Source organism: Abramis brama (assembly GCF_963993115.1).
Source record: "Abramis brama genome assembly, chromosome: 5".
NCBI classification, from domain to species: domain Eukaryota; kingdom Metazoa; phylum Chordata; class Actinopteri; order Cypriniformes; family Leuciscidae; genus Abramis; species Abramis brama.
Genome location: NC_139967.1, coordinates 35,557,269 through 35,570,379, shown reverse-complemented (window position 1 = coordinate 35,570,379; position 13,111 = coordinate 35,557,269). Strand labels below are relative to the sequence as shown.

General features: G+C 36.5%; 1 protein-coding gene across 1 annotated transcript; it reads right to left on the bottom strand.

Annotated features, from left to right (window-relative positions):
- Nucleotides 1-909: 909 nt before the first annotated feature.
- Nucleotides 910-12,812, bottom strand: usp2b (ubiquitin specific peptidase 2b). Its single transcript, XM_084114249.1, has 12 exons — nucleotides 12,196-12,812; nucleotides 7,279-7,329; nucleotides 6,790-6,913; nucleotides 6,554-6,665; nucleotides 6,304-6,414; nucleotides 5,408-5,472; nucleotides 5,211-5,314; nucleotides 5,020-5,097; nucleotides 4,369-4,447; nucleotides 4,113-4,220; nucleotides 3,830-3,950; nucleotides 910-2,615 (listed from the first exon to the last, which is right to left on the bottom strand). The coding sequence occupies exons 1-12, from the start codon at nucleotides 12,352-12,354 to the stop codon at nucleotides 2,531-2,533; spliced, it is 1,197 nt and encodes a 398-aa protein (XP_083970375.1). The 5' UTR covers nucleotides 12,355-12,812; the 3' UTR covers nucleotides 910-2,530.
- Nucleotides 12,813-13,111: the final 299 nt, after the last annotated feature.

Below are 13,111 nucleotides of genomic sequence, written 5' to 3'. Positions count from 1 at the left end.
CTTAAAAGTCCTTTATAAAAAAAGGGAAACCCAGGCAAACTTGCTTATTTGGTGAATGGGTTAGTTATGTTAGTTATGAGAAGCATATTTTTACAGATCGCTCAAAAGACCCAAAATCAGTAAACACAGGCTCTGCAGTAGTAATTTTCAGCCAGGGATATGAGATATGCAAGCAGACTGCAAATATTTTGAGTGTACACACTGTTGAATTGTATGCCATACTGATAGCTTTAGAATAGGTTGAACAGAGTAAACTAGACAAAGTTCTTATTTCATAGTGATTCAGTCTAGTTATTTTATGAAATAATGAGGTGGTGTTGTGGAAAGCAAAAGGGGAAACAGAAGAGAGGAAACAACCATGAACAGATTAAGAATATGACACAGTAAATTAAACAGCACACTCCATACCATATTATGGGGAAACATCCAACTGGATTCTGTGAGGATTGTCAACCCCCAGAAACAGTAGAGCATGTGATTGTTAATTGCAGAAAATATGAAACAGAGAGAGAGGATATGATTAAAAATATGGAAAGTATAGGGCTAACTGGACGTGGGCTAAATGACATACTGGAATGTAGTGGAAGAAAACAAGGAGGGGAATATCTGATCTGCTTTCTAATAATTACAGGACTAATGACAAGGACTTTACATATTGCTGTGTGTAGGAGTTAGTTAACTCCAGAAGATGGCAGCAGTGCAACATAAAGGATGCAAGCTACGGTTAAAACTCATTGAAGAAGAAGATGGTGAAGAAGAAGAAGAAGAAGAAGAAGGGGCACACAGCTTACCCACTAGCACATCTTATCACATTCTGTTTTTATAGGCCATTTCTGGAGCACTATAATTCATGATCACTATATTCATATTCTAATGTCTAATGTAGTAATGCAGACAATTCACGATTACTCATATAGACATCTGCTTTTATTCATATTTACTTCTTTTAAAAAGCAAAGAGCTCTTGATATGAGTTACACTACAGTCACATTTCAGACACAATATTACCACTCATTTAAAATCTCTCGGTAGAAAAAAACATTGTCTGGTTCAAACACAATAATAAGCTACATTCACAACTTTCACTTCATAAATAAAGAAATAACACATAAAGGCGCACAGCACACACACATATATACATACATACGCCCTCCTGGTGGCTTCCTGTTTAATGAAGACTCATTCTCAAATTAAACTGAATATTGTAGTCCCTGACAAACATATTAAGGCCTCTTTCAAATCTGGTATTGCCCCTGGAGGAAAACATTGAGTCCGCAAATGCCTAAAGAGGGAATAATTCTTCTGGAGATGGATTTCCATGGACCCTTTTCACATTTCCGGGGTTCTCAGAAGCGAAAGGCATCATGGTTGGGTAAACTTCTATAGTGGTGAACGTAAAATACAATTTTTTTTTTTACGTTCCCATTTGCTCCAATACCAAAAGAAAAATCCATGATAGCATTTCTATGACCTTCCAAGAGATTAGAAAACTTTGCCGTTACTCCCTCGATTGTTGTATTAGAAACACCCTCGAAACAGCTTAAACCAGTTTTCTGTAATTCAATGCCAAGGTAATATAACACAAAGTATAGTGTTATACATGTATGTTAATAAATAAAAAAATGAAAATATAAAAAATGTATGATGTTCATTCATAACTGTGTAAATGTCTCATCACCGTCAGTGAAAAGGGTCCAAGGTTTTTCTTTTCGGTTTTACATCTTCCGGCCACCAAGGGGCAGTCATACAATCTTCTCTGTAATGGTGAGGGTTTTTGGAAAGGGCACAGTCATGCATTAGTGTTAAACTAAGCCCTTCCAATGTGCATATTCTGTTGAAAATAAGCAAATCAAGCAAAGCAGAGACAAAGCTTGAAGAAACATATTTGCTCGAACAAGTAAACAATCCATTGAACAATCCAAGCATCATTTACACTGTTGACCTATATGGTTCCTCAGCAAGATGACCTCTTGTTTAAATTAGTAGTAATTAGTATGAAATTAAGTAAAACATTGAACTCATGTTAATAAATTAAATAAAGGATGGGGATTGTTTGAGTCGTGGTGACTGCTTAGACCCGGACGGCTCCAGTTACACAGTGCATAGAGTCCTACAGTATCAGTCTGGAGACTGACACGTACACACACAAATACACACACACACACACACACACACACACACACACACGCAGTCCTGCTCATTCAAGAGAGGTAGTAGTTCATGTTTCTCTGTCTGTCTTTGTCCGTTTCAGTTTGTTAAATCCATCCCCAGAGCAGCAGCCTCTTTCAAGGGGAGTGATGGATGGAGGAGCCCTTATGGTGAAGCTCAATCTGGGCTTGGAATAAAACTCATCCCAGGCTTCATTCCACTTCACAAGCCATGACCATAATTTAATTCCAGTGTGTCTTTGGCCTTGGTTAATAGGCCTGGGATAGAGTCCCATAGTCCTCCAAGCATGTAGACCTTGACCAATATGTAGTTCAACAGCAGCAAAAGGGTTTATTTTATCCAAGGCTTGTCCGTTTCATTATCACATGCGTGAAGAGGTCGCCGATTCATAGAACAGCACATATGCATCGCTGCTGCGCACCTGACTGGATGACATGGGGCTCACCCTGAAATAGAAATGATTTATTTTAAACGTTTTTTAAATTGTAATAATAATATTTCACAATATGACTTATTTCATTGATTTTTTTTATCAAATATATATATATGTTAATAACAAAATATATTTTAAACAAAAATACAAATATAATATAATATAATATAATAATATCTAAAGACTTCTAAAGTGACTTAAATGTCCAAATACTTTTTGTAGCCACTGCACATACAGTACTAATTACATTATAGCCTAGAATGCTGTTAAATACAGATCTATGTTAGGTAAATAAATAAGATTAAAATAGTAATGCACATGCTTAGTTGGGTCATTCCAACAATTTGGTGGATTATGGACTGAGCAGGTTTTACGATTCAATTATTCTTAAGTCTTGTCAGAGGGAGAAAATGTCATTCAATCATAAATACACACTGGTCAAACTCAGGCTAATATAACAAAATAATCCTGACCAAATATTTCAAATTTTACATTAACATTATATGGCATTTGTCAATCCTGTTACAGGACATGTTTACAATGCAATGTGTAACAGGGTGGACGTTTTAAGCTAATAAAATCTATTATTATACAAACGAAGAATTTAGGAATCTATTAAAAAAACAAAACATTTTCATGTCCAGTATAAATTGATGATATGTCACCTAAAATTGAGAAAAAGAGAGAAAAGTTTAAGACTGATTCTTACTTTGTTCTTAAGAGTTGCTTTCCCTCCAAAAAATGATGTTACTTCTAGCAAGACAATATTTAGGGTATACTTTTAAAGGGCAAATAGCACCAATGTAACAGGATGGAGTGGAGTTTGAGGGACATAAACTAATTTAATGGTTTTACACATTAAAATATGTATAACAATAAATTTTATTTTATGTCAGAGAGAATAAGTAAATATATTTAGAAATGTAGTCATTTAGAAATATAAATGTAAACTTTTTCCAAAGTGAAGTTGAGAAAGTGTGAATCGGGATATGGGAATTTGTCTGACAAGAGCTGCAAAACAATATTCTTAGGTACTAATCATTATGAAATTGGGTATATCTATGCATGGAAACCCATGTAGCAGTAAAGTTAAATAACATTTTATGTATAATATGCAGTATTGTTTCATAGGGACATAAAATCCACCAAACTGTAGGAATAACTCTGTTATAATCTTACTGCACAAACCTCTTTTTTTTTTTTAGACATTTTGTCATGTCTAATTACCTGGAGTCATTGTACGTGTACCATTCTCCTGTACAGGGACTGCGGCAATATGCTGTATAATGGCCACCCAAAGATGTACCAGTGTGATTGGACACAGCATACAGATTATAGACTGCATTTACTGTGAGTAGAGAGCAGGAAAGATAGAAGAGAAGAGAAACAACAACAATTAAACACAATTATCCTGGAGCTACATTAAAAACTGTATTGCTCAAACAACTGTACAGGTATTGGTGTCTGATGTACAGAATACAGGTGTCATAAATGATGGTGCAGAACTCACCACTGTTATCAGAGGCAAATTCCCTGAGGTCCAGCTCTTTGAGGGGGAAGTTTACAAAGGTGGAGAGTTTGCTGGTTCTCACACGACACTCAGAGAAACGCTTCAGATCTGAGATAGTTATGAGTCAAGGACAAACAAATACATGCCGCTTTTTATCCAATCCATAACTTAATGATGTTACGTATTTAATTCGTCAATACATGATAGTAATAAAGAATGCAATTCTTTGTATTGTGGTTTTGTTTAAAAAGGATACGAAGCACCAAGATTTTAGGAAATTTCTGAATGGTAAATTTTTTTGTGCATTTCCTTCTGGATTTACATCTGTGGCATGTCTGCATGAAAAAAGACAGGTTAGGATATGTAGATATATATATATATATATATATATATATATATATATATACACTACATTACTTAACTTACTACATGAAATAACAATAAAAATACTTTGAAAACATTTCTTAATCTCAGTTAACATTAATTTAAACTTTTACAAATACATTATTACAATTAAAAGTGATCTGTTTGTATTACATAATGGACCAATTGACAACAACAATTTGTATTTTTATGAACTAATGTTAACGAAGATTAAGAAATACTGTAACAAATGTGTTGCTCATTGTTAGTTGATGCATTAACTGGGACCTTATTGTGAAGTGTTACCATATACTGTATATATATATATATATATATATATATATATATATATATATATATATATATATAAATAAAAAAAATACTTTTTAAACCAGAAAAAAAGTTATGATGTAAATTAAATAAGAAATTATTTATATCCTGCACTTGCTGTAACTCATCAAATAAGTAGATGTACAACACTGATCACTTAAACTCCTTACTACAGACAGTCAAATGTTCTTAAATTAGTAAAATGTATACTTACTGGTCTCTCATTTCCATCTAGCACATCCTCCTTGGTGAAAAGTCGAAGACAATCGATCAAACTCACTTCTCCTGAAGTCTAAGGAAGCGAAAAAAACAAAACAACAACAACAAAATGAAACACACACATTTACACAAACATGCTGCCATGTCAATAAGCTTGTATTTGAGTGTGACAGTCTTTATATTAACCTTATTGATAGGCAAGGACAGATCCCAGAACGGATCAAACACAGTTGAGCAGAAGCCACACTCGCTGCACGTCAATGAGCTTTTCAACTGACCAACAAACAGATCTGTGAAGAAAAAAAAAAAACACTTTATAACCAGAGCAGGGAACACACACACACACACACACACACACACACACACACAGCAGGTCAACTCACCGACTACTTTGCTGTCCTCACTCTCTAGGTACTTGTTCCACATTCTCTTGCCTTTCTCGTCATCCCTGTAGATAAAACACATTTAATTTAAGACTCCAGACAGACTTCTCACTATTACTGTCAGATTGCAACAGTTAAACCACACACCACAGGTGATTCATCTGTTAGATCAATCACCACTTCATATTACATCATATTTCAGCACAAAACCGAAACAAAGCAGTATTAATATGTTTCCAGAGCGAGGCCAATCCTGTCTAAATCTGTTTAGAAATACATTATTAGCTTTCCTGAGGCCATGGCTAAAATTTCAGTGCACAGATTATTCTTTCGGGGACTCTAAAACAAAACCTAATGAGCTCCCTCGACCCTCGTACAGAAACGTTCTACGCAAGCATCAACTTCATGCTCTACACAAATAGCGCTCTGCGCAGTTTCTTTTAAAATACAGAAAAAACAGTGATAATGAGAGATATTATTACAATTTAAAATACTTTTGTATTAAGAAAATTAGATGCTCAAGAAACATTTCTTATTAATATCAACGATGAACAGTTTGAACAGTAATATTTTTGTAGAAACCATGATACATTTGTCCTGGATTTTCTGATGAATAGAAAGTTCAAATGAAAGGCATTTCTTTAAAATATACACTTTTTTCACCGAGCTTACATGGCGCAATGCATTTTGGGATCGCCTTCAAGGTGAACGATACACGTGATGCTGCCTTTGTCTAAAATGAGGTCTTATAAATAATTCTTATAAAGGTCTTATAAATAAATTTGAAACATCTTAGCTTTAAACCATTGCTAATTTTGAAACCAGACACATTGCTATTTTTGAAACAACAAACATGATGGGAGGGTTTTTAGAACCTGCTTGGTGTATCTACGTACGAGAGGTGATCAAAGTCCTCCATGCTGGTTCTGGGTTTCACTATCACTCTGTTTACTTCGTTATGGAGCCCATCCAGGAGAAACCGCAAGAACTCCTGAGCATCCTGTTGACTACACGACAGAAAACAGAAGGGAAAGAAAGTATATTTTAAAGGGCGAGTTTCAGCTAATTCAAAACTACATATGGAAGAAAACAAGTAAAATATGATGTTAGCATAATACAAAATGTTTTACTGTAGCTGTAACTTACTTGTAACCAACGAATCGAGGGGCATATTTCTGGATCTGCATTTTGAAGTCAGAAGGGCTGATGGCCTCACTGCTAGCGGATGTCCAAAGAGTCTGAGTGAGCTTGGCAAACTCTGAAAACAGAAACACACACATACTGTAGGCAGACATTTGACTAAGACACAGGACCCAAGGCTGCCTGGTATGCATGATGAAAACGAATGCTCTACTATATGAACTGGTAAATGCGTCTCTTACCCTCCATTAGTGCAGCTTTGGCCCTGCAGTTGTTGTTGAGGTCAGTGCGGTGCGAGTTACGCAGACAGTAGTCCCTCAGGTCATGAGTGTTGCTTAGACATTGCAGAATGGAGTTCATGAAACACTGCAGAGACACATTCAACAAAAGTTAGATGGTTACTACGTAAACATAGTCTGCATTCCACTGAAATATTTAAAGTCATAACAAAACAGAAGTAGCAACAGATCTACGTGTAACGGATTATTGAAAAAGATCCAAAATTACGAAGTCATTTTTTAAAATGAAACGTATACATGTATGAACTGCATTTGCAAAATAGATCGTGTGTATGTCGACTTAAAGGAACAGTGCACACAAAAACATATTCAGTTCTTCAAAACATCTTTTATGTTCCACAGATCATAAGTCTTTTGAGTTTGCATTGGCATAAAGGCGAGTAAATATTTTTTGCATGAACTATAAATGGAATCATACTGAGAAATACTTACAGTATTTCCTAGATTCCTGAGGCCCACCAGACCCTGAGCATTCTTTGAGTTCTGCAAGAGAAAAACAGCAAAAGGGTTAGTGAGCTTTCTAAGATAACCATTGAATCCAATGACACTTGAGTCATAGCAAAACATTTTTTGATAAATTTAAATATGACTAAAGCACATGACTCACTCAGGCCACATCATTTGTTTGGCACAGATACTGACAGTGAAGTGAAAGTGCATGTTTAAGAAGAGAATTAATAGAGAATTTAAGAGTTATTTTCATTGCATGCATGCCACAAAAAAAATAAATTAAAAGTTTTTCTGATGATATAAAATTACATAACAGCCTACTGTACTGTGCTGTACTGTATAATGAGTCTATGGTACTATATTTCAGTATTATTATATAGTTTTGAGGACAAATGTGTGTGAGCTAACCAAAGCGTTCTCTCTGGGTTATTAAATGGCATGTTAGCAGATTTAGACAGAGACCCCTGCTGTTGAAGACTTGACACAAACAAATTATGCCCATCTGCCACACCACAACAAAAATGACTTTAAGTAATGTATTCAACGAGGGATGAATCATCACTGTTTGGTCAAATTTACTGTAATGATATATTAAAATCTTGCAGAGGAAACTGTTTCACCAATCAAAATTCAGACAGCTGGGAATGATTAATGATGATTTCACATGTTTGATATTCTCGACATAAGTGCTCAGCCTGTTGACCATGACATAACACGGAGCGCTCCAGAGAACACGAACAATGCGTCAAGCAGTTTCTCAGTATGAATCTCACGCATGAAACTGACACACTCCGAATCAGTGATATCAAGGCCTGGAATAGCAGTGCTCATTCTCATGTGCGTCATTCACTGATTGCAGTGTTAACTATGTGATGTTACAATAATGACTGCGATGGTCGGCAGAACTCATCAAAGTTCCAAATTTGCAAACATCCCCTCAGACAGGTAATTTTGAAGTCTGTGAGTGTTTGAGAAAGTGTGTGTGTGACTGAGATTCAAATTTAAAAGTCCATCATTTAAAAGTTAAAGACTGTGGTATTGGTATGCTCTCTACAGATGAGTTACTGACTGTACAGTGTGTGACAGAACTGTATAGCATGTTGAGTGTATCACATATTTTACACTGATGTGATGGTTGTTCACACTATGCAAAAATTCAATAACAATCCATCCATACACACATATGCAGAGTAGAGGCATAAATCTCACAAACCAATTACAATTGTATAAAATAAGAGGTGAACTGCTATCAGCTATAACATTACATACTAACATTATTTTAGTACTATTTGAGCCATGGACCACTACTAAACAGTTCCATGTTATTATGATGGTTTTCTTGATACATCTTAAAGTATATTTGAAGTAAATGCTATCATTTAAAGGGATACTTCACCGCTGGAAAGATGAATGTGTATTTAAATTGGGTCATTTATGTAGTAGAAATGTTAATTTATTTTAGAAGTTGGAGCCTTCTAGACTGAGAAAAGCCAGAAAATGTATTTTTGGCTCATGTGGATGTAAGAATGCACTTGCTTCGCTGCCCTACGAGGCCACTCCCAAGCCACGCCTACCGGTTACAGAGGGCAGTATCGGAAGAAATGATACAACTAGGCTACTAGTTGACTCGAAACTGAAAAGACGCCGTTTTATCGTGAGTCTCTGTGACGAGTTATGTTTGGACAGATCAGAATACACTTCAATTAAAAGTAATGAAGTGCACCAATCAAACACCTTCTATTAGCATCTCTGAGGAGGACAGACACATCAGGTTCAAACATGTTCAGCTGTGACTTATCCCAGGAGTTTTTCTCTTATTCATATATTCATCCAAACATCTGATGAGCTTTCTCTTCCCCAAACAAAATGAGAGAAGGGGAACAGATGGTCCAAGGCCTCACTCCGCTGCTGAGCCGGTCTCTGGCTTTCACACCCAGCTCTTAAACCAAACAGATTGGTATGACAACAGCCAGCACCCAGCAGCAGCCATGGGTACGGCAAGCGTAAGGAGTTCTGCCTCAAAAGCGACTGGGTAACAAGAGGGCAGCGGGATCTCACATTGGCTGTCTCTTCAAAGATCTTCGAAGTGCTGCGAGCTAATTGGCTGGCACGAGTTAAAAGCGAGTGAGAAGGAACACTGTGTCCTGACCTTAGTTTCTGGAAGCCATGGCTGTCACCAACATAAGAGCTCAATGTGCTCTGATGCCAAAAGGCTGGTCACATGCACATACTGAGACACATTTTATTCAAGCAGACTCCAGAGGCTAAGTTCTTTAATACCTTAATGTGTATTTATGAATCTATTCAACATCCTTTATTTGTGTCCTTGATTATTTTAGACACATTTGTAAACAGTTTACAGCAGGTCAAATTTGTCCCATATTTCAGTGCATACTGTTCAAAAGTAAAGGACACATTTGGGACAAGTTGGGACACCTGGAAGGAACTGTCTCATCAGAAATGGGACATCTGGTTGCCGTAACTTAATCTAAACCAATGTCGATGATAAGCCACGCCATTTCATTTCACTGTTATCTTGAAAATGATTGACAATCTAGATGGGCAGGATAGAGATTTTGTGTAAGGTCACAGGCATGTGAAGAACAGGACCTTTGACAATTCTTGGAATGTAATCGCTAGATACACAGATAACACACATTCCTTCAGAAAGGCATGGCTTACTTAGGAATCCATTTGTTCCTGAATATTACATAATGTTATGTTCTGATTTTTCATTGTTGCATAACAAACACTGGTTACACTGGGTAATGTGGTCATCATCAATCCAATAATTTATGTTAAGCCCCTTGAACTGTGTTGTTGTAAAATACTGCAAATAAGGCTTAAGGTTTTCCCATCATTAAAAGCCACATATAACCATTTTAAATGGATTCTTAATCTTATGGATTATTCGCTGCCATTAACTGTTTCAGTTTCTGCAATGGGTTTTCAAACTAGGGGTTTGGACATTTCTTGGGGGTCCACTGAACATTTCAGAGAAAATAAAGGTGACTTAATATTATTTACAGAATTTGATTTAGTTTTTCGCTCTTTCTAAGTCTGGTCAGAAATCGTTAGATCAATCATTATTAATCTATTTACAGCCATATTTTTAACACTAATCATATAATGTGTGTGTGTATGTATATATATAATTTTTTGTAAAACATTTATTTATAAGTTTTCATCTCCTTCCTTGCAACATTCTTTCGAGTACCATTTTACATCTAACAGTATTGGGTAAAAATGTTAATAAAATATTAATATTTTCAAGATATTTTAATAATTTCTTTTTACTCGTACATAAAAATGTAATTGCTGTCATCATTTAAAAGGGAAACAGCATATTGGGGGTCGTTGGCAGTAATAGACCTATCTATGTGCTGTATTTACACAACATGACAACAACATTTGTTTAACATATGGAATCTAGCTCAGTATTGAGTCATCTTAGTATGAATGTGTAACAGCACAAATCGGGCACAGAAAAACAGACGTAAACATCCAAACAATTTGCCTTTCTGAGCTAAATAGCCCTTAGTAATTTAGAAAGATCAACAAACATATTTACAGCACAAGGAGGTGGTGACATGCCTCTAGTTATGTAGCCTGAACTAGGTCTGCATCACAGATGACTCAATATCATCCGTTTTAATTTACACTCTAATTAACAGTTCTTAAGTGGTTTCCTGACTCCTCATGAATATGCGCGACACAACAGCTGCGCAGGTAGATGGCGTCAATCGCTCAACTCAAAGCCACTTAACCCAGCGGCTTAAAACGCAATTAAACAATGACCGGAGTTACGTAACAGTCCTCGCTTCGAACATTCACATTATTTGTATATTATTGGCAGTAATTCCGACGCGACAAACGTAAAGCTTCCGTATGAAGCAGCATTATGAGTTTGAAAACACACTGAAGTAAAAGCTAACATGCCAGGACGCGAGAACGCTGGTTACTTGGCAAGGTCAGAGATAGCAGCCAGCATCTGTACATGCGCTTCTGTTGGGACACATTGGGGAACAAGTCTGCAAGACTCAAATACTTTAAATGCTAATACAAGAAATGCGCATATTTCTAATGTGAGTGTGGCTTGTTCCCTAAAAGGTAAACCTTAAAAACACAGGGTGGATATACTACCATATTAGATCTAATATATATATATTTCAGAATATAATTATTTCAGTTAATTGTCTTCATGAGCAAAGATGGCATGCAACTGTTGCTTATTGTTCAGGTATGCCTATGTCTAATAATTTTCTCACATCTCCATCAATTATTAGAGTCAATAATGTTTCTGCACCCATAGCACATTTGGGATGTCTCACGTTTTTGCCTATTTAATATTTAGTACTTTTCTAAAATCTGTTTATCTCCTCAGGGGTTTCTAAATTGCAAAACATCTATGTTGCTATCCCTTACAACCATTTCCTAAAATAAACAACATCAAAAACAAATCAATATTGTGAGGACGTATAGGCTATATTGAGCTTCCATGCTCACTTTTAAAATTCACAAAGCCCCAACAATATGGGCTATATATATATATATATATATATATATATATATATATATATATACACACACATATATAGTGATTTTGATGAGTGATATTATGATATTCACAGTGATTTTACAATCAAAGATAATCTGCTACTAAACTACCATTTGAGGTAGGAAAAAGGATGAGAAAACAGTTGATATGTTAAGTAATAGTCTGCATGACTACAAAAGCAATGAGGCGTGAGTTTGTGAGTGTTACTTGTTCTTGAGTGTTCATTTTCATGGCCAAAATATTCTCAAATACTTCCTCTCATATTAACTACTTTCTCCTCTATTTTAGTCGCAGTAGGCTAAAGTCGAGATGATAACTTACGAGCTGCTAGTTAGGCTTACCTTTGCCTGGTTAATAAGAAGCCCCACAAACGTGGACACCAGCATAGAGCGAGACATCGTCGGACTTTTTCTGCGCATATCCTGTTTGATAAAGGGGAAAGCTGAAGCCGGCGGTTCCTCTGGGACAGTGACCGTGTACGACTGTCTTATACTCGGCATTATGACTGCAGAAAACTAGCGAAATAAACGGCGCAATGTCTTAATATGACTTAACACCAAAGCCAGAGTATTCCTGCGTATCAGTAAAGATCTTCTTTTTTTTTTCTTGCAGTCTTTCTGATGGTCCCTTGTAGGCTATTCCTCAGGTGATATTCTTGTCATGCACTGTGCTCAGTATATGTCCTTGGGCTCAGGAGAGCTTAACATTCACGAATAATGCCGACGTATCGCGCAGGTCGCATACAATAAATATTGCAATAGAGAAAAAGATACAGAATTATACTAAATCGACTCGCGCTTAAATATTCTTACAGGTGTTCTGTATTCAGCCGGTTGTAGTCCGGGTGCGCGAGCGCTGAATGTCAGATATCAGCAGAGCAATAATGGAAAAGTCTTGAGTGCTGTTTGCTTTTACTCGGGCGAGCACACGCCCCCTCGGCACGAGAGAGACGTCACCAAACGCCTCATGCGCTCCTGACGTCACCCAGCAGAGGACAAGACCTTCCCATTCATCTATGACAGCAGCACTGAACACACAACCAGAGCATGTGTCCCTGTACTCAGATAAGTTTCACCGGGTTGGAATGACATGAGGGTGAGTAAATGATGACAGAATTTCCATTTGTGGGTGAACTATCCCTTTAAAAAGCTGCAACCTTAGAAATGCAACAAGCAAACATCACAGGGAGAGTGAGAGTTATCATGACAAATAATTGCATCATCACACAACTGGTGTGTATACTTCAGCATATGATGA

Excerpts from the sequence above, each read along its gene's own strand:
- usp2b (XM_084114249.1), bottom strand. The coding sequence starts at position 12,354 with ATGCCGAGTATAAGACAGTCGTACACGGTCACTGTCCCAGAGGAACCG. Across the intron at positions 7,330-12,195 it reads TTCTTATTAACCAGGCAAAG|AACTCAAAGAATGCTCAGGG; the intron begins GTAAGCCTAACT and ends TTTCTCTTGCAG. Across the intron at positions 4,221-4,368 it reads TCCTAAAATCTTGGTGCTTC|ATCTGAAGCGTTTCTCTGAG; the intron begins GTATCCTTTTTA and ends TAACTATCTCAG.